This window comes from Rhinichthys klamathensis, unplaced genomic scaffold (genome assembly GCF_029890125.1).
Source record: "Rhinichthys klamathensis goyatoka isolate OS25496 unplaced genomic scaffold, OSU_Roscu_1.1 h1tg000050l_1, whole genome shotgun sequence".
Classification (NCBI taxonomy): domain Eukaryota; kingdom Metazoa; phylum Chordata; class Actinopteri; order Cypriniformes; family Leuciscidae; genus Rhinichthys; species Rhinichthys klamathensis.
Window position 1 is genome coordinate 2,413,882 of NW_026606596.1, and position 22,270 is coordinate 2,436,151.

General features: G+C 38.4%; 1 protein-coding gene across 1 annotated transcript in view; it reads left to right on the plus strand.

The window, feature by feature from the left end:
• The window catches only part of LOC130082847 (protocadherin Fat 3), a 70,822-nt gene extending 50,609 nt beyond the window's left edge, over window positions 1-20,213 (plus strand). The window contains exons 26-31 of the mRNA XM_056247750.1: window positions 1,696-2,489; window positions 4,645-4,746; window positions 7,021-7,080; window positions 17,523-17,561; window positions 17,806-17,871; window positions 19,411-20,213. Coding sequence (XP_056103725.1) covers window positions 1,696-2,489; window positions 4,645-4,746; window positions 7,021-7,080; window positions 17,523-17,561; window positions 17,806-17,871; window positions 19,411-19,973 — 1,624 coding nt within the window. The 3' untranslated portion in view covers window positions 19,974-20,213. The remainder of the gene's footprint in view (window positions 1-1,695; window positions 2,490-4,644; window positions 4,747-7,020; window positions 7,081-17,522; window positions 17,562-17,805; window positions 17,872-19,410) is intronic.
• The last annotated feature ends 2,057 nt before the right edge of the window (window positions 20,214-22,270 follow it).

The following is a 22,270-nucleotide window of genomic DNA, read 5'->3' on the forward strand; positions in this document are numbered from 1 at the left end:
AATGCATGTGTCTATTACAATTTAGAGTGATCTGTTATCAGAGGCGACTGTGTCAAAACTAATGTCCATATGTCAGAAATGTACAGTTCTAAGACAATACTAATCATGCAGTTAGCTGACATCATTTATAAATTTTAGGCAGAAACAATGAGCACATTAAAGTAATTATTACAAGTTGTGAACAATGGTTACAATACAATAGAAATTGAGCATTGGTGCATGCAGATTCAGAGATTGCGTCATCTGATGAATAGCCTTCCTGATGATCTTCGGGGCTCAGAGTCTAGGAGCCAAATTTGAAAACGCTCTCCCTCCTTTAGTGGACTTCGATATCCTAGGCACTACCAAAAGTCCAGAGTTTTGTAATCTTTAAGAGCATGATGGATAGTAGGGTCATAGAAGATCGGTTAAATACACAGGAGCTGAACCATTTAGGGCCTTATAGGTTAGTAGCACTACTTTGTAATTGATACAAAACTTAATGGGTAGCCAGTGTAGAGATGATGAAATTGGTGTTATATGATCATATTTTCTTGACCTGGTAAGAACTCTAGCAGCTGCATTTTGGACTAATTTTAGCTTGTTTATTGAGGATGCAGGACAACCAGCTAATAAAGCATTACAGTAATCTAGTCTCGAGGTCATGAATGCATGAAACTACATTTTCTGCAACAGAAGCAGATAGCATGTTCCGTAGCTTAGCGATGTTTCTGAGGTGGAAGAAGGCTGTTTTTGTAATATATCGAAAGACAAGTTGCTTTCTAATATAACACCCAGGTCTTAAACTGTAGAGGATGAAGTAACAGTACGTCCTTCCAAATGCAAATTGTATTCTAAGAGATTCTGTGTACAGGTTTTTGGTCCAATAAGTAATACCTGTCTTAACTGAATTTAATAGAATATCTTTAACACACTCCTTTAATTAATCCCAAGTTTTCTTATAACATTACCAAGTGGCAGCATATTTATTGAAAATAACAGAGGGCCTAACACAGATCCTTGCGGCACTCCATAATTTACTGACACTATTGTAGATTTTTCCCTGTTTAAATAGACAAAATTGTAACGGTCTGATGGGTATGATCTAAACCAACTTAAGGCCTGTCCCTGAATACCCGTGTAATTTTGTTGTCGATCTAAGAGTATGTTATGATCTATTGTGTCGAACGCAGCACTAAGATCAAGTAAAACTAGTATTGAGATACAGCATTGGTTAGATGCTAGAAGTAAATCATTTGTAATTTTAATGAGCGCAGTTGCTGTGCTATGATGCTTTTTTTCAGCAAGGATGTATTAAAGTGATCAAAGAGTTAAAGACATTTGTTACAAAAAATAAATAAATAAAATAAATGCTGTTCTTTTGAATAATCAAAAAATCCTGAGAAAAACTGTATCCCGATTTACAGAAAAATATTAAGCAGCACAACTTTTTTCAACCTTGATCATAATACAGGTTTCTTGATCACCAAATATTAGGGATACGGATCATGTGACAATGAAGACTGGAGTAATGATGCTAAAAATTCACTCTGAAAACTCTCACTGTATAAGTAAATGATGAGATAATTTTCATTTTTTTGATTGGAGTATCCCTTTAATATATAGTATGCAGTGTATACTGCACAGTATACAGTAAATAGGCTGTTGGGAATTAAATACTAGCTTACTAACACAAACAAATCCTTCTGTCCACAGATGCGATGAGGATGTAAACGAATGTGAGAGGGAGGAGTGTGAGAACGGAGGGGCTTGTGTGAACACATTTGGGGCCTTCTACTGTAACTGCACCGTGGGCTTCGAGGGTCAGTTCTGCGGGCAGCCGTCTCTGGACGGTCCAGACACTCAGGCTGAGGCGCTGTCATACGTCGGACCGGGAGAGATCATCGGCATCGGCGTGTTACTCTTCGTGGTGCTAGTTCTGCTGACCCTGCTTGCTGCGTTCCGTAAAAAAGTTCTCCGGAAGGACTGGAGCCGAGGGGAGGCGGTGGGCATCTCCACAGAGACCAACTACATGCTGCAGAAGACGGGCATGGGATCCGAGGGCATTGAGTTCAAAGCCGTCCGGGTCAGTGGCGAGTATCGTGCCAGCCTCTACCGAAACGACAGCGCAGGAGGGCCACCCCAGGTCATGGTGCGCCCTACGGCCTACACGCTTCCCTGCTGCCAGGGAATCCCTCGGGGGGAAACGGAGAAGGCAGAAGGAGGGCTGGCCACCCTCGCCTGCCCTCCCCAGATGAGCACCTTCCAGGCGGATCCGCCGCACATCCTCGGGATGCCACGGAGAGGTGTGGCCATCTGCAGCGTGGCGCCCAATCTTCCCTCATCCATGTCCCCAAACCCGTCCGAACGCAGTTCTATCCGCAAACCACCGTGGGAAGAGGACGAGGAGGACGAAGATGAAGACAACATTATGGAGCATCGAGTCCAAGCTCTGGAGTGGGAAGACAGAGGTTATCAGGCGAACGGAGGGGAAGCGTACAGAACCGAGGGTAACGGTGTGGCACACACACACTCCACTCGTCTCAGATCAAACGGAGGTTGACAGAACTGCAGCCAGAGCGATTTCAGCGTGACTCCATAACTCCCCGTGGCCAATTAAATGCCAGCCTTTGTGTGGATGAGATTATACATATGCACCCTGGTCTCCATTCGCAAAATCCGTCGTACAATAATGTGTGATGGAGTGCAATTACCTTAGAGATAACATGAGGCTTTCACACAAAAGGAGGTAGTGAAGCATTTAGAGTCTATCCGCATGATTCAAACAAAAACATCCACATGATAAATGTTAAGCATAATGCTTTAACAATGAGATACAGTAGTGGCCAAAACTGATGGCAGGAGGGGATGTTTGTTTTTAATGACCCTACAAGTTCAATGAAATCATCAGAATATGAGGAAAATATTTCATGTTTTGCAACTATTTTAAATATGAAGGAAGAACAAAACACTAAACTTGTTAAGGTGTTTATCTGGCAAAATTATTTGGCAAAGAAAGGCAAACTACAGCTCCAGGTTTTATTTTACTATGCGAAAAAAGCATAGAAAAACAAAAAGCTCACAGGAAAAAGCATATAATGACTACAACGTAATCAGTTATCAATATGTCCTTGGTTCTCTCGTGTTTGTTCATTTTTTTTTTCTTTTTTTTGTGCCTGTGCCTGGCCAAGAGTTATGTCCACACAGTTTGGCAAATAATAAAATTGACTCCAAGCACAACTACGCAATATGCTTACAAAATCTGTGACAAATTTTTAATAATATGTGAATAAAGGGTGAATGTCTTAATTTTTCAAGGCCTTACATCACTTTTGGCCACTTCTGTATGAAAAATAACTGGGTTTTAATCAAATCTCCTTTCTATGATTTCGTATTAAGCGAATTTTCAAATTGGCTCTATCTTGAAAATTGACCAGGGACTCATAAATTGTTTCAAAACAAACCAGTTTATAGTAATCAGAAGCATCTGCCATGCTGTAGCAGCCAACAGGAGCCGTGCTGTAGAAATAGGCCAACAGGAGCCTTTTTTCCCTCATAAAATATTTAACAGTCTGGCCATGCAGGTAGGCAGCTAGTACATGTGAGGGCGATTATTACACTTCCGCTTGTGTAACCGTGTTACATGCATCCACAGATTTTCTCTGGGCATTGTGTTCTAAATTGAATGACCTTGGTCTTGTTAGTGTTTTCTTCAAGCAGAAACTAATTTGTCACGAACTGTTTGCTAGCTTTAGCAGCGTGTCGTCTGGGATGAATATAGGATGGATATTATGCTCTTTCAATTTAGCAGATTTGAAAGATCTGCATGCCGTATGCGTATACTGAGAGCATTAAGCTTTCAATGCCGTTTCATTAGTGCATATGTGCATGTCTGATTTTGGATATTAGATGTCTGTTTGGTGAATGCAAATCGCCAGTCGTTTAGACTTGATATGGCAATATTTTCACTGGCCCTACGACAAAAATATTTTAGCAGCGTTTTTTTTTTTTTTTTTTTTAAGTTCATAGTGATAGTAAAGACATTAATGTTATGTGATGTTCAACTTTCTATTCATCAAAGAATCCTGTCAAAAAAAAATATATATATATCTTAAAATAAAAATATTAAGCAGCACAACTGTTTTCAACATGAATAATAATATGAAATATTTCTTGAGCACCAAATCAGCATAATAGAATGATTTCTGAAGGATCACGTGACACTGAAGACTGGAGTAATGATGCTGAAAATTCAGCTTTGCTATCACAGGAATACATAACATTTTAAAATACATTACAATAAAAAAAACTATTATTTTAATTAGTAATACTACTTCACAATATTACTTTTTTAAAATACATTCAAATACTTTTTGTATTTTTTTAATATTTACATTTCTTTACAAAAATAAAGATTTAAACAATTTTGTACAGCTTTAATATTACTGTATGACAGCTATAAAATCATAAACACACTTTAGCTGGAAAATTATGACCAAGACATTGACAGCAACTCTCTCGATGGCCCTGGACCATTGCTATTGTTGATCCCTGTTGCATGTACTGTAGTTATGACTGCATACATTGTGTGAATGTATAGCACAAATGCATGTATTTGCACATGTATGGATCTGTATAAAGATCTGCTGTTGTACTCTTCTGCAGAAGCTGGAAATGCAGCACAGGCCGTCGCCTGCTTCTCCGACAGCAGCACCAGCGAGGCACACTCCCTCAGGTCTTTCCAGTCCGATTCCTGCGATGACAATGGTGAGATGCATGCATCGCGAGGCCCAAAGTTCTTAACATACCCTCCAAACAACCTCCAAAGAAATAAACCTCCACTGCTTAAAGAACTTTTGAAGTTTAGCTCACCACTCTGGAAAAGTTCAGCAAATGTGTTAAAGGTGGACTGTTCCTTTAGGGCATTTTTTCCTATTAGGCTTTAACCATTCAGTTAGTACTGTAACCATCAAAATATTAGGCTCTAGAATATACTGTACATTTCAGTCCAAACCCCACATGATCCTACAAAAATCATTAGGGCAAGACTGAAGCTTCTGAATAAACCACAGAGCAATTTAGATAACATAATGAATGAACCCTTTGCGTTGATGTTTTCTCACTGTTTGTTATGTAAGCTTTGTCTTCGTAATGTAATATTTGTAATGATTTGAGGGGTAAAGAAGCAGGCTGGGAAGCGGATCCACGTGCAGGCTTAGATTTATTAAAGGTCGAACACAAAATGAAAACACAGAACAGGAGGAAACACACTAAACCAGAGAATGTCTATTCAACGACTGACAGAACAAGTGAAACATGGGGCTATATACAGTATACACAGGCAGACAAGCTTAACAAGATGACTAGGGGGCGTGGTTAATAAGAAACCTACAAAGAACTGCAAAACATGGAGCAAGACAGGAAATAACATAAAAGTCCAGGATCACACAAGACAGGGGAACACAGGTTGGAATCATAACCGTGTTAGTCAGCTTTTTATATGCTCAATTAGCTACATAATCCCACAATACATTTGAATGACAATCAAATATGTGTACAGGAACTTAGAATGCAGGAAATTAGGTAAGTAGCCTACAAACCAAGTCAATATATAAATTCTCTGCCCCGTACTTAAACTCACTTTGGTAGTTGTAAGAATGTGCATTTGAGTATTTATAGGCATTGTCAGTCACAAGAGCAATATAAACCAAGTTGAACTGTACAATCTAACAGTACATTTAAACAGACAGACTGAAAGGAATGCAAGATTCGTGCTCACTTTCTCATAATTAACTTAACATACCATCAAAGGAGAAACGTATGGAACTTAAATAGTTCAATAACGCACACAAGGAAGGAGACACGACATTTCCAGCAGCAACACACAAGGATTCCTCCATGTGACATGAACAAAAGGAAAGTGCTGTGTACAGGTGCTGCCTAATGAAGTCTGTGGTTGATTGAGGCTAATTAGCTGAAGGTGTGGTGAACTGCATGGCATAGAGTGGCATAGAAAAATGGGCGTGGCAACTCCAGGACAGAGAGGAAAACTTCCAAACACTTCTTAGAGTACACAAAATTTCTACGGACACTGCAACGGCCACTTTGTGGCAATCTTTTTAAAAAACATAAATTCAACATATAAAAAAAAAAAATTACAAACGTAAAAACATACAATCTACTCCACTTTACTGCTAAACGTTTGTATTCTTTTAATTAAGCTAAGAGGGCATCCCGTGACGTATCGATCACGTAATACGAATTCGGAGGTCAGAGTTCACCAAACTCGAACTTTGGAACCCAGCGAAATCCGAAACTTCTTTGCATGAGCTTGCATTTCCGGTGTCCCGCATTCAAATGCATTTGAATGCAAGTCAATGGCACGAAAAGTGAAGTTTGACTGAATAGTCAGTAAACCTCAAGCAGTACATTACAAGTCTTCTAAAGCTATACGATAGCTTTTAGTGAGGGACAGACTGATAGTAGGGTCAACTTTGGGTCACTTCCTACATCTACAGTATATACCTAAATTACCTGATTAAAAACACACAAATGCAACATTACCACATGAACCATACATACACTCTCACGCAACCATCCATAATTATTGTAACCTAATATTAGGCAGAAGTAACAGATTATTCCATTCACCTAATTAAGATGACTTGCATTGTGTGATCTTTCCAAAAGGAAATCATGAGGATTAGTGATAACCCTACCCTGCTTTAACAAAGTGACAGCCTGAATAGGTCAGAGCAGTAATTACAATCCATCTGCCTTTGATATGCTCTCCAAACGCGATTGCTATTATGACTCAGTAGTGTATTATCAGTTCTGCTGTACAAAATAGATGTGACTGACACATTAGAGGTCCACTTGCTTTTGTTTAGCTGATTTCATAACGCTGGAGGATTACAAACAAGACCAAGTGATTTATGTAAATGCTTATGTAAGGTTTTCATTGAATGTTTGATGTTGGTTTGACGTGCTTGAACATTTATTCAATTGTTGCCTGACATTTTACATTTGTTTATGTCCTAGCTTCCATAGTGACAGTGATACGACTGGTAAATAATGCAGTGGACACCATTGAAAATGAAGGTATGTCTCAATTTTCATAATACTGAATGAATGATTTTTTTTCCCCTTAAAGGATTTAACAAATATTTAGGGCCCAAGCCCTGAAAGGGCGAAGGCCCTACTGTTTTCCTAAGGATTATTTATTAGGGCCCAAGCCTTGAAAAGGCGAAGGCCCTATTGTTTTCCTTAGGATTATTATACATTTTTTCTATTATTATTTTTCTTACGACTATTCGGGCACTTTTGGGGCTCTTAACATGTTCGAAAACTCTTGAAACTTTGCACACGGGTCAGAACCTGTGGCCATCAGGGCCGGGCTGAAGATGGTACCCGGGCGTGGCAGGGGGGCTCAACAGCGCCCCCTTGAATGGGATCCGAAAACTTGGTCCATAAATCAAACACGGTTGCATGTAATAATATGAAACTCGGTACACATATTGATCTCATCGGGACGAACGACTTCCCGATGAGATTAACCATTTCACTGCTGTGTGGTTTGAAAAAAAAAAAAAGATTCAGGAAATGTCTTATATCTTTCTAAAATGTAATTATACACCATTTAATTTTATATAAAATTATACAAATATTAGAACTAAACCCATTTTATTATTTTTTTCAATTCAAGAAGTATGAAAAAGTTTAAAACAGGCTATTTAGTGCTATTTGGTTAAACAAAAAAATCATACATAGGGCTATACTGCCCTATTGTGTCCAAAAAGATATCAACATAGTACATAAAACTTTTTTTTATCAGGTATGCCTATTGTATTTATATATAAACATATTATGTATGTGGCTGTGAGGATATTTTCCCACTGGTTAATCGATGTGTGAGAACAGCGAGGGCTTTTAAATCGCTAATATAAAAGTGAAAGTAAAGTACGGACGTCCGCACGGACATTGATAATGGTGGCGCTCGCAGATCGCTCGAATGAATTCCTATGGAAGTAGAAATTAACTAAAAAACGTTTGCACTGTTCTGCTCGCCATAGGTGTCATTTACACTGGGGACGCTGGGGACATGTCCCCACCACTTTGTGAAATGGCTGATTTTGTCCCCACCACTTTTTGAAAGCATTTGGTTAAAATGTTCTGAAAAATCAAGCGAACCAAGAAATGTTAAAGGTTTATTTGCACAAAATAAAACATGTAATGCAGTTTAGATACAGAAAGAAACAATTCACATTGTCCAAAAAAGTTACTTAAACAAAATAAACTATTACTGATTCTAAAATGACCCAAAAACATGCATGCGCCGATCAGTAAAGCCTGGTTCACACGGCAGGATAATTAGGCCGATTTTAGCCCCGATTCACCCCTTCCGACAATCTTGCTCTGATTATCGTAAAATAATCTGATCAGATATTCCTGCCGTGTGTGGTGTGTTAAGACTCCTCTCGTCTTCTCGGAAGGACGCCGGGACCGCTCAGATCTCTAATCGGGGATATCCAACACGTTGGATTTTTTTGGCCCCATTTCTCCTCGTGTGTGGTGTCCCCCGGGGACAAATGAGCACACAGCCTGTGGAGGCTGCTTGTCCGGTTGGGCAAGTAAAATTCTCTTTTACTTGTCCCTTCAAAAAATCCAGTTGTCCCGGACAAGCGGACAAGCGTTAATGTCGAGCCCTGTAGTATGGTGCAGGGACAGTTACATGTGCAGTCGACATTGTTGAGGGTTTTAAGGCCTGTTCACACCGGGACCGACGTTTAACGCCTCGTGACTAAACAAAGGGCGCCAATGTGAGTGTGCACACCGACACGAAAAACGCCACGCGTAAAAGCGTCATTTTTAAAAAAACGCCTCTGGTTTGTTTTTTTAGTTTGACGCGCCGCGTCAAAAACTATCCGACCAATGAGATTGGCGCTTTTGCTCACGTGTCTGGAGCTTCTGAAGTTACAGTAAAACACAACTTGGGGGCGCTCAAAGACAAAACGGTCTTGCCGAGCACACATACGTAACGGCGCAGAAGATATACGCCAAGTAGCGTCTACACAGCCGGGAAGAAATAAGACGAGGAAGATGCGAGGCAAGATGAATGTAGAGCCGCTGGTCTCGTTGGTGTCGGAACAAAAAGAACTATATGACAAACGCGACAGCGACTACAAAAATCTTGATAAAAGAGAATGTTATGGAGTGGTATTGCAGAGCAAATGGGCGCCATCTAATGTCAGGGAATGAATTTGCATGTTCAATCGGCTCATCGTCAGCGAAAATCGCTTGGGTGTGAACACAAAAAACGTGTTGAAAAACGCTGGCGAATAACGCGCGCCGATATTGTTGTTTTTTTATATTGTTGTATGTTTTTTTCATCTGATCTTTTGTCCCCACCACTTTTCAACACAAACTGACGCCCCTGCTGCTCGCTCCTCGCATTGGACACGCACCGCTATGAATGCCTGTGCAGCCATGAGCATTTTAGTTTAAAGGTGCAATGTGTAAAAATTTTGAGTATCTATTAACAGAAATGCAATATGACATCCATAACTATGTTTTCAGTGGTGTAAAAAGAACTTACTTAATAAACCGTAATGTTTTTATTGCCTTAGAATGAGACATTTATATCTACATAACCGCGGACACCCCCTTGTATGAAGGTCGACATATTGTGACGTCACGTTTCTACCGTAGCCGAACGCGAACAAACAGCACTACAGACCGCGTTTCGTCACTACCTTGAAAGAGAAGCAGCAGAAAGCTAGAAGCTAGCCATAAACACCGTGAGTAGTGACTTTTCCCGTGTCAGTGGTGTAAAATATGTAGTTGGATTGTTTCATGTAACTTAGTTCTTCTCCCTCGCTGTGTTATGGCTTTGCTATGTGGGGATAAATGTGCTGGTTACGTTCGTGAGACAGCTGATTAGTACTCTTGTCATTGACCGTAAAACAGTATGTTACAGGAATCACCAACCCGTCGGTCGCGGTCGACAAGTCGATCTTGGAAGCATTTTAAGTCGATCGCGAAGAGTTTTCAAAATCAGAGAAAAAAAAGCCTATTGTGTGTAGTTAATGGTGTCTAGGGGATGCGGGGGCGCGCGAGCACCTTTGGGCTCATGCGGACGCGTCGAGTTTAAACAAGGCTTTACGCTTTAACCAGCTCAGCAACAGTAACAGCTCATATTAGCCAGCTAAACTTTTACTGCCCTGTTAGAAAAAATATATAGTTGCATAGTTTCATGTGGTTCTTCTCCCTCGCTGTATTATGGGTTTGCTATGTGGGGAGAATGTGCTGGTTACGTTTGTGAGACAATCAGCTGATTACTATTATTATATTATATATTAAGACCCTTGATCCTCACCTGAAACTTTATCCATGATGTGGTTTATAATGGACTGTGGTACAGAAACGGTGACAATGTTACACACTCTTGGCTTACTCTGGCTATTCTCTGCTGTCTCAGACGACGATGTTTGTCCCGTTTTAGCCACCGTAGATTCTTTGAAAGGGAGGGGTGAGCAGTGGGCTGAGCCCTTAGTGCAACTCGCAACCGAACTGCTAGATGTCGCTAAAAAATACACACTGCACCTTTAATTTTAAAATTAGCGCCATTTCGGGGGGCGTATTGCTTGAATTTATTTTACAAAAACACAATGTTGTGTTTTATTGCGAGTGTACACAAATATAAGTAAACACTTTGCAGTTTCACTTAAAATTATTTCATTTTGGCTTGTTTATAGTTATTATTTTATTCTTGTTCTGTTTTTTGGATTTGTTGTGGAATACTTTTAGTGTATTTTTTAAGCATGCAGCAAATTATAGTAGATTTCAGATCAATATATTTGCTTTCCTTAACATTTTAATTAACACTAACTTTATTCTCATCTGAATTATAAATAATTTATTTCTGTATAAAATAATTCTACCATTAAAAAATACATTTGATTTTCTTTTTTAATCAATGTAGAATCTGTAACTTAAAAAATAAACAGATTAGTGCTCTATTTGAGGACAAGAAATTAAATGGGGTTGGATAAATATTTTTTGCTTTTAAACTGTGTGCGTGTGATTTTAGTTGGGTGACAGTTGTAGGTTACAGTTTGACAAGAGTTTTCAGTTTGACAAAAACACTGTTTTGTTGCGAGTGTACACAAATATAAGTGAACACTTTGCAGTTTGAAAGATGTCCTGTATGATCAAAATGACGGAGTATGTTTTTATGTTTCCACTATTCGATCGCGCCTGAGCCACACACACAAACACACACACACACACACACACACACACACACACACACACACACACACACACACACACACACACACACACACACACACACACACACACACACACACACACACACACACACACACCATATATACAGTTTATACAGTATATATGTATATACACTCACCGGCCACTTTATTAGGTACCCCATGCTAGTAACAGGTTGGACCCCCTTTTGCCTTCAGAACTGCCTCAATTCTTCGTGGCATAGATTCAACAAGGTGCTGGAAGCATTCCTCAGGAAGTTTGGTCCATATTGACATGATGGCATCACACAGTTGCCGCAGATTTGTCGGCTGCACATCCATGATGCGAATCTCCCGTTCCACCACATCCCAAAGATGCTCTATTGGGTTGAGATCTGGTGACTGTGGAGGCCATTTTAGTACAGTGAACTCATTGTCATGTTCAAGAAACCAATTTGAAATGATTAGAGCTTTGTGACATGGTGGAAGTAGCCATCAGAGGATGGGTACATGGTGGCCATAAAGGGATGGACATGGTCAGAAACAATGCTCAGGTAGGCCGTGGCATTTAAACGATGCCCAATTGGCACTAAGGGGCCTAAAGTGTGCCAGGAAAACATCCCCCACACCATTACACCACCACCACCAGCCTGCACAGTGGAAACAAGGCATGATGGTTCCATGTTCTCATTCTGTTTACGCCAAATTCTGACTCTAACATCTGAATGTCTCAACAGAAATCGAGACTCATCAGACCAGGCAACATTTTTCCAGTCTTCAACTGTTCAATTTTGGTGAGCTCTTGCAAATTGTAGCCTCTTTTTCCTATTTGTAGTGGAGATGAGTGGTACCCGGTGGAGTCTTCTGCTGTTGTAGCCCATCCGCCTCAAGGTTGTGCGTGTTGTGGCTTCACAAATGCTTTGCTGCATACCTCGGTTGTAACGAGTGGTTATTTCAGTCACTGTTGCCCTTCTATCAGCTCGAACCAGTCTGGCCATTCTCCTCTGACCTCTGGCATCAACAAGGCATTTCCGCCCACAGAACTGCCGCTCACTGGATGTTTTTTCTTTTTCGGACCATTCTCTGTAAACCCTAGAGATGGTTGTGCGTGAAAATCCCAGTAGATTAGCAGTTTCTGAAATACTCAGACCAGCCCTTCTGGCACCAACAATCATGCCACGTTCAAAGTCACTCAAATCACCTTTCTTCCCCATACTGATGCTCGGTTTGAACTGCAGGAGATTGTCTTGACCATGTCTACATGCCTAAATGCACTGAGTTGCCGCCATGTGATTGGCTGCTTAGAAATTAAGTGTTAACGAGCAGTTGGACAGGTGTACTTAATAAAGTGGCCGGTGAGTGTATATATGTATAGCTGCGAGCAGCGATGGAGGGCCCAAGCCGGTGGCACCTATAAATATAAATATAGCTTCGAGCAGCGATGAAAGGGCCAAAGCCGGTGGCACCGCCACCCCGGTGCCTTTAGCCAACTAAAGGCTCCAGGGTTGCGGTGCCACCGGCTTGGGCCCGTCATCGCTGCTCGCAGCTATATTAATCTTTATTTTTCTGTTTTAAATATTATTTTTAGGGGTTCAACTCATAGCGCTGAAACCCTATTGTAATTGTTAGGATTTTCAAAGTTAAACATTCTGCCCTAAAAGTGATGGGGAAGACCCTACCGTAAGTTGTGGAGACTTGAAACTTTGAGGGATGGTAGTACTCACACCGTCTACAACATCATCAAGGCTCGCCCCAGTTGGCTTGTAGGTGGTGCTACAGCGATCAAAAGTATGAAATCTTCCATAACTTAAACCATTAAGGTTCCGATATACTTCAAGCGAAATCGAAGACCAAAATCTAAATCAGGCGAAAACTAAGTTCAAAACAACTTGCCAAAGCAAACTTTCCGGAAAAGTTCGCCCTGGCTGGTAAACACCTTTGTACCACCATTGGTCCATGGGGATTGCGTAATAGGTAGTTGTGCGCGGAGGCTCCGCCTTCTTCCACGTGGAAATCTTTTCCACTTGATTTCTCCTGTTCAGTTCATCGAGGTCAGACGTCCGCAAGTGAAAACAAACATATCCACGTTGCTATAGTATGATCAGATGCTTTTCTTATCCTTTATTAAAATGCTTGCTGTTTTCTTAAGTTTGTTTGTTTATTTTGTTACTGAGAGAGCAAAGCGTGCAGCACTTATTTACATATTCATTTAAACGACAGCGTCAGATGTTCGATAACAGGATCGCTGCTATTTCGAACTTTGTTTTACCCCTAAATGAAAAACAAAAAAGAACTTCGCCATGAGTATATCGAGGCCTTTAGTCGCAGGCTCAAAATGAACAAAACTTGTGTCTTGGATCTTCGCCCTGACGAATTCTGTCATTATTAGTTATTTTTGAAAAACCTACTTTTGTGAACTAGTAGGTTTTTCGCCCATTGGGACCAAACCAGTGAAGAAATTTTCTCTGGAGTCTGATTGTCAAAAATGGTCAAATTTTTATTTATTTTTTTAAGTCGTTTGTGACGGGACGAAATTTTCGAAGTGGGCTTTTACTAAAACTTATTTTTGATTTTCCCCTAAAGGATTTAAAAAATATTAATTATTTTTCTGTTTAAATATTATTTAATTAATTGTTGATCTATTATTTTAAACAAATTATTTATATATACAATTAAAAATTAGATTAAGAATTATTGTTTGTTCTGTTTAAGTATGATTTAATTTTTAGTAAAAATATTTAGTATATTAATATAAATTAATATAAATTAATAAATTAATATTTAGTAATAATTTAAAAAATATTATCATGTACATATTATTAATGAGTATAGTAACATCATCATTACAAAATAAATCCAACAAGTGATCAGGTCCTTGAATTTCCTCCTTTTAAAAATGGCTACTAGGCAAATAAAACATTTTCAACTCAAATCAATATTTCATGTCCATTTATTTATTTATTTATTTATTTATTATATAAGAAGAATGACGGCACAGAGCTATACGGGAGACATCCAGCACTGCTAGGAAATCGGTTGCCTGGATACAGCAGTCAATCACAAAGTTTAGCATCATTATAGAAAAAAACTGACCACAGAATGCTGCAATTGAAAGTATTGAGCTGTAGAGTCACTTAGTAATATTTTATGTTATCCTGTTTACCTTTTCGTGCAGCATGGTTTTTGAACCCTATAATATTCAAAGGTAAAACCCCAGAACGTAGTGTCCAACCATGCAGGAGTTCAGTCGACTCCGGAGAAAGTGGGATTAAATCCGTTAATTAAACTGCAAAACTCTAGACTCGTATCTAACCAGGGTTTAGACTCGCTCTCTAGTCACTTACTGGTGCGCTTCAAAACCAGGTCACTGCCATGGAGGATAGGGATGTTATTCTTTAGTAACTGAAGGGTAGTTCAATAGTTCAGCTCTCAATGCAACTGGATTATCAGTTGCATTGAAAACCTGAACTATTGAACTAGCCTTCAGTTACTAAAGAACAGCATCCCTATCCTCCATGGCAGTGACCTGGTTTTGAAGCGCACCAGAACCAGTCTCTAATTAAACCTGCCCTAGACCAAAGCTGTTTCCAATCAGTGCAAAAACAAGCTGTTTGCTTGTAAGTCTCACACACTATGGTAATTCATGCTGTCTGAGGAGTTCGCAGCTCCACCTTACTTCTCAGAGGTCTGGATGAAAGTGGACTGTTTTTGTTGGTTATGCTAAACAGCACAGTTTGATTTACCCAAGTAGGACATGCTCCTGGTTTAACGACTTTTGTGGGACTTGAACCAGCATTCTTTTACTTTGAAAGTGTAAACTTTCAGTTGTTACCTCGAGAAGATATTTCTATTGTTAAATTACATTGGTGTAACCAAATGTAATCAGATTGATTTAAGTTTATTAATAACATTATAAAATATAATATTATTAATTATATTAATTAATATAAGTTTCAGGTATATTTTAAATGATTATATTTAATACAGTTTTATTTATATTTTACAAATATTCATATTTTTTAATATTGTTGTAATATTAAAGTCTAGCCTGACGTCGTCATACTCAGATTCTAGTCAGAATGTGAGTCTGATACTGCTCCTTTGGGCTGTGATTATGGGGTGTGTTTCGACTGAACCAGGAAAGAAAATGCCTCTGGACTCAATTGGATCGACAAATGCCTTGATCGCTGTTCTCTGTTCCTCTTTTTAAATGAATGACATCTTCTATAACAAACACGATGGCTGAATCTACACATCTAAATTCTCCAGCGGCAGCCATATCCTTTAAAACTCATCTTTGAACACCAAAATGACATATTTAAACTTTTTTCCTTGGAAAAAAAACCCCCTAACCTCATTTAGTATAGGTGGTTCTATGAATATGCAAATTAGCCCCACCTCCACTCACTCACACCAGCTCAGAGATCCACTGTGTGACGATCACACGTTGCTGTGATTGGTTACAAGGTTGTTTGTGACATAAGAAACACCAGCGATTTCAAACCGCATTTCTGAGACTGTCTTTGTTTCACTACAGTTTTGAAGAGAAAATACTCAATGGTGTTGACTTATGGTTTTTCGCACGGTTTGTCTTAATGCATATTAAAAAAACATTACATACACATATAAACAACATTAAAAACTTGATTTTAACCACAGGGGGACTTTAAATATATTTTTTAAATGTTAATTAAACATCAATTAGCTGTTATGTTTACTTTAATTAAAACTTGTAATTGAATTAAGAACTCCTAAGCTTAACTCTTATATGTACATATTAAGAAGGAAATGATTGAGTAATGATAATATTCACTAAGCTCTTAATCAGGAAGTTAATGATTGTCAAATTCCTCCCTCAGATATCAGACCGATTATTAACCGATATATTTTAAATAAGTGGCAAGAAGAGTGGAATATGTGCAAGAATAATAAGTTGTATGAAACTCATCCAGAAATAACAAACAGACTTTCTATCAATTTTAAAACTAGACTTGATCAAGTGGTCTACACCAGATGCCGTATGGGTCACACAAGTTTGACCCATGCTTTTTTGCTTAAAGGTGAAGACCCAACTTTATGTATGTTTTGTAAAATTCCTTTATCTGTCAAACATATTTTATTAGATTGTCCTGGACTTAACGCAAGCAGAATGCTCTTTGGTAACACTTTATTTTAAGGTGCTTGTAATAAGCAGTAATTAACAGTTAATAAGACACTTATAAGACCTTATAAGATGCATATAAGATGCATATAAGCATTAACTACTTCATATAAGGGTTAATTAAAGGTCCAGGCCCTGAAGAGATCAGGGAAACTACTCCCTCTTCGGAAGGTAAATTTTTAAGGGACTGGGAGTTTGTGTTACCATTTATGTTTGTTCAGCTGTTCTAAAAGTGCAATGTATTGATACTTGAGAAATGTATTATTTAATTTAATTTATTTATTATAATTAGTTAATGCTTATATACATCTTATATGTATCTTATAAGGTCTTATAAGTGTCTTATTAACTGTTTATTACTGCTTATTACAAGCACCTTAAAATAAAGTGTTACCTGCTCTTTTATGAAGTTACTTCATTGAAGGACATATTTAATGAAATTAGGCCTGAAAAGGTTTTGGATTTTTTATCATATGTTAATTTAAAAAATATATATTGTATAATATGACTTGTTGTTTATATTTTTGTTTTTATTGTATTTATATATTTGTATTTTTGTAAGTGAATTTTTGCCATGAAAATAGCTTTGAATGCTGACATGGCATGAAATAAAATAATCTGAATCTGATAATATTCACTAGTTATTAGGGGTGTAACAGTACACAGAAGTCACTGTTCAGTTCGTCCCTCGGTTTTGGGGTCACTGTTCGATATGAGTTTGGTTCAACAGGAAAAAGCATTTATTTTGAACTGACAGTAACTTGCAAATTACAGTTTGTTCCCCCTAGCAGCATTTAGTCCCTTAGTTGGTACAGTACACCGTCCTTTAGTGTATTAAGCACAAAGCCAGGACACGCATATTTCATCACTGGACTGTAGTGAGACTTCCACGACACAAATCGCCACAATGCCAAATCATTTTGTCTCGTTATAACAGCAGAAACAACTTAAAATGACGGTTCGGAACGGATACATGTACCGTTACACCCCTACTAGTTATCTATTGCTAAAATCGGATTGGTTTATACAGATGTTGTTCCAGGCCAGCTAGAATGTTGATTTAGTCACATTAAACTAGGTTACATACTTAATGTGTTTTCCTCTTCTCCTAACAGTTGCAGGTCTGGGTGATGTGCAGCCTCACAGTACCACCTGTGAGTCCACTTTATGTTTGCCTTTATTGTTCCATTTTACTTTACTAATATCTGTCCTTTTGTTTCACATGGTCAGACATATTTATAAACCTTCACATGCACCTCATATTAAAACATTCCATCTTCAAATATTTCATCAAGCATAAACAAGTCAATTGTTCTGATTGTTTTTTTTTTGTGGCTTTTTGTTGTTTATTTGTTTTCATCTCATAACTCATCAAAACACATGTATGTCTTTTCACAGCAAGCCCACACCTCCACTGTGAGGATGAGATATGCCTGGAATTCGTCAAAGAGTATTTTATGAATTGTAAGAGCTCACATCTGCGTTTACTGTACTAAACAAGATAGCTCTTATCTAAAATGCATCTTGTGTATTTAAATATAATCAAGATCCCATGACATGAACTCAATTAGCATTTAAATCACAAAATTTTCATATACATACTTTTTTTTATACATACTTTGTGTGTGTGTATACAGTATCTCACGAAAGTGAGTACACCCCTCACATTTCAGCAAACATTTTAGTATATCTTCTCAAGGGACAATACTATAGAAATGAAAGTAAGTTCGATATACTGTATTTTAGAGTAGTCAATGTGCTGCTTGTATAGCAGTGTATATTTACTGTCCTCTGAAAATAACTCAACATACAGCCATTATTGTCAAAATAGCTGGCAACAAAAGTGAGTACACCCTAAGTGATAATAGCTGTACGTCGTTTAACCATGCAAAGCCACATGTCCTATTCATCATGTTCATGTTTTTTGTCAGCATGACAGGAACATACAAATTGTTGTATCTTGTATTAGAGCAGTTCAAATTTGAGCTTTGCGTTCAATTCTCTCATACTGACCACTGGATGTTCAACATGGCACCTCATGGCAAAGAACTCTCTAAGGATTTGAGAATTAGAATTGTTGCTCTCCACAAAGATCAATCTATATGAAGATTGGTAACACCCTGAAACTGAGTTACAGTACAGGCTTGAGTTACTTGTGGGGCGTCCTCAAGCGGAAGGTGGAGAAGCGCCATGTGTCTAACAGTCAGCAGCAGACCATGATGTCATTATGGAGGAGTGGAAGAGGATCCCAGCAACAAACTGTGCAGCTCTGGTGAATTACATGCATATGAGGATTAAGGCAGTGCTAGATATCAATGGTGCTCACACTAAATATTGACACTTTGGATACAGTTTTGACATGTTCACTTAGGGTGTACTCACTTTTGTTGCCAGCTATTGACATTATTGACAATAATGGCTGTATGTTGAGTTATTTTCAGAGGACAGTAAATATACACTGCTATACAAGCAGCACATTGACTACTCTAAAATATATCCAACTTTCATTTCTATAGTATTGTCCCTTGAGAAGATATACTAAAATGTTTGCTGAAATATGAGGGGTGTACTTACTTTTGTGAGATACAGTATATATATATATATATGTGTGTGTGTGTGTGTGTGTGTATAAATATAGCCTTTATTCTATCATATATTGTTATATAATATTATAAAAATTTTAAATAACTGTTTTCAATTTTAAAATGTTTTAAAATGTCATTTATTCCTGTGGTGGCAAAGCTAAATTTTACTCCAGTCTAACCCCAAACGTTTGAACAGTAGTGTAGATTATTATTATTTTTAGAAGTATCTGTAGTAATAATGATTATTATTATTATAATGATTATTATTGTTGTTGGTTGTTATTATTTATAATTAATATTATTATTAACATTGAAGACTTGTATAAAGAATGCAAAATGTGCAACATTCATAAAGTTACGTCTAATGAAATTTGCATAAGTCCTCTGCACCTTTTGATACTCTGCTTGTGTTTTCCAGCCTACCAATGGCAAACGACAGAGTGGCTCGACACGTGTCTCCCAGGCTTGGAATCACCGCCTCGAGACCAGACCCCTACACCTCCACCCCCACCCCTTCCTGCTCCCCCACCTCCCCTGACCTCGACACGGTTCTGTGGCACTCCTACCCGCCTGGGCGGCAGCTTTCGGCTGGACGGCAGCACCCTATCGCTGCAAACTGGCTACCCGTTACGACGATACCAGGGCCAGAGAGATTTCCGCTCGTCTCTAACCCTGGATGACAACAACTCGCCTGTTTATGAAGAATACCGCGGCCCGGATCATTATGACATCGCCTCTACTGTTCACCCACTTGGTTTTAGCGAGGGCCGATCCACACCTGACCACCATCACTCCAGCCAATACCTGCTCTCTTACCCTCCTCTACTAGCCTGGGAGGAACGTCCGCATGTCTGGGAGGACACACACCCCTTCGGAAGCCAGCAGGAGATCGACAGAACGGACAGAATTTCACTCCGGGCCCAACGTTTGCGTAGTCAGAGCCCAAAGACATCTTTGTCCGGCATGAGAGAGTATTACTGACCATTGACAAACAAGTCCTTAATTAATCTGGATGCTTGTGTTCACCTGAGGACTCGTCCTGAAGATGTGTGCTGATCTCTTTGGAATCGAAACATTTAGACTCTCACTGCCTCAATCATACTGTACACTAGTGACCATTCTTCATGTACCTTATTAAAGGGTTAGTTCACCCAAAAATGAGAATTCTGTCATCATTTACTCGCCCTCATGTTGTTCCAAACCTGTATGACTTTTTACTGAGGAACATGAAAAAGAAGGAAGGTGAGTAAATTGTCATTTTGGGGTGAACTATCACTTTAACTAGGTGTGTGTGAGAACATGCATCATTTTTACCATCTACTTTCTCATCAGCGCATCTGAGAAGCAGAGTGATACTATGTTTGTGTAGGTGCTACTGTGTTTATTGACAAACCACAGATGTTATTGATGGAATCCATGCAGTGTTTCTCAACCTGGGGTCCAACAAACTCTGTGCTCTGCATAAGGGTGGCCAGATCTTCTAAGTAGATATCCAAGTATATCCTTGGACCGGCAATGTTTTGCTATCAAAACAGTCTGATGGAGAAAGGAAACCTGTTTTATTCCATGGACTGCAAAAGCCGTGAAGTCAGTTTAATTAAATTTCTGTCGACGCTTCAAGGTTTGTAAGGATCTAGTCATTTGTGCATATTCCAGGACAGAAAGCGCACAGGTGTGTGTCACATAAATGAAGAGCTGTTTATGTATTCATGTGCTCTCTTTATGTCTCGTCAGTAATGCGTACATGACAACTACATATTAATCACTCATCACACATCTGGCGTTTCATGGTGTTTTGCTGTTTATGCTGCTGTTTTTGTGATTTTTATTTAGTTTAGGATCACAAAACTGTCATGCTGGTATGCTTAACATCTGTGTTTATTGATTAATGCATATAGTATGTTAAAGACTTATGAAGCATACAGACTTTATGAACAAGAAAAGGTTGTTTTTATAAAGCGACTTTCTCATCAAGGTGGCTTTAATTTACTTGTTTTTTATCGTTTGGCTACAAATGGGAATGTATGGTTTTTTTTTTTCACCTGATGCCTCGTTGTATCTCATTCCCAGTAGCAACTGCCCATGTAATATGCAGTATAAAAATCAGACTGGGAATCTAGGCACAAGATTTTTCAGGGCAGAGTTTTCTTGGTCCATGACAAAAAAAATATTGTTTGGTTTGTCCTTGAAAATGTTTTTATTTTTAATACCTCATTTTAGTGATTACACATAGACTTATGGAATAATTATTATTAATATTATTATTGTTGTTGTTTTATAGCGCCTTTGTAGAGTCCAGGGTCATTTCACAAAGCATGATGTTAATAATGTTTTATTTGAACTATTTTATTTATTTATTTTATTTGTTTTATATTACGTTTGTTTCTGTAAACCAGAGAATTTAAACCAGAAAATATTTTATTAAACCAATAAATCAGATTATTGAAATGGTTTTCAGGATGACCCTGTGGGTCAGAGGGTTCTAATGGTCTGTATTGTCTTCATACATGTTGATGTTGTCTATTTAATGTGTAGAACTCATCTTGTATGTATAAATAAAACCCTATACATTGTCCAGTGTAAAATAAAATAAAAGAACAACTACCATATGCATCATCTATATATTGATTTAACAAAGATTGCTGGATATGTCGCAATAGTAAAGCAGTTTCAGCACAAATGCACATCATATAATCTTTTCATAGAGATACAAATAAATCTTGTTTACGTAATTTCCTGAGAGAAGCTTCTGTTCCCTGAAAAACTTTGAACTCCCATTTCCTTTATGCAAATCTATGTGATTTACAAATGATGACAATTTTTACTCCTGCTAAAATCTTGATTGGCATTTAATTGAGCAGTTTAGATTGAAGTTATCATATGCACACATAATGAACTAAAACAAACCTTCGCACAAGCCAATCTTTCCTGTGCTCGACAGAAAGGCACAGCAGTACAGTTGCAGACAACAGCTTTATACAAAATGTGCCCTTTTTTGTAGTTACACCATTGCTGTTACACCAACAAGTGCACAACATGACACTCCTGTTGAATGCAAACAATTTAAGACACTGTAAAATTTCAAAGTGCATTATGTAGCAACATTGAGAATGGACCAAACACAATTGAAGCTTTCAGACATAACCAAACACAAGATGCTGCATATTCCAGATTATCCCGAGGCTATGGAGCAAGAAGACCTTTTGTTGTTTAACTAAAGGAAGGACGTTGTCAATGTTTTATAATTTGGCAAGAACAGATCTGTTCAGAAATGGTGA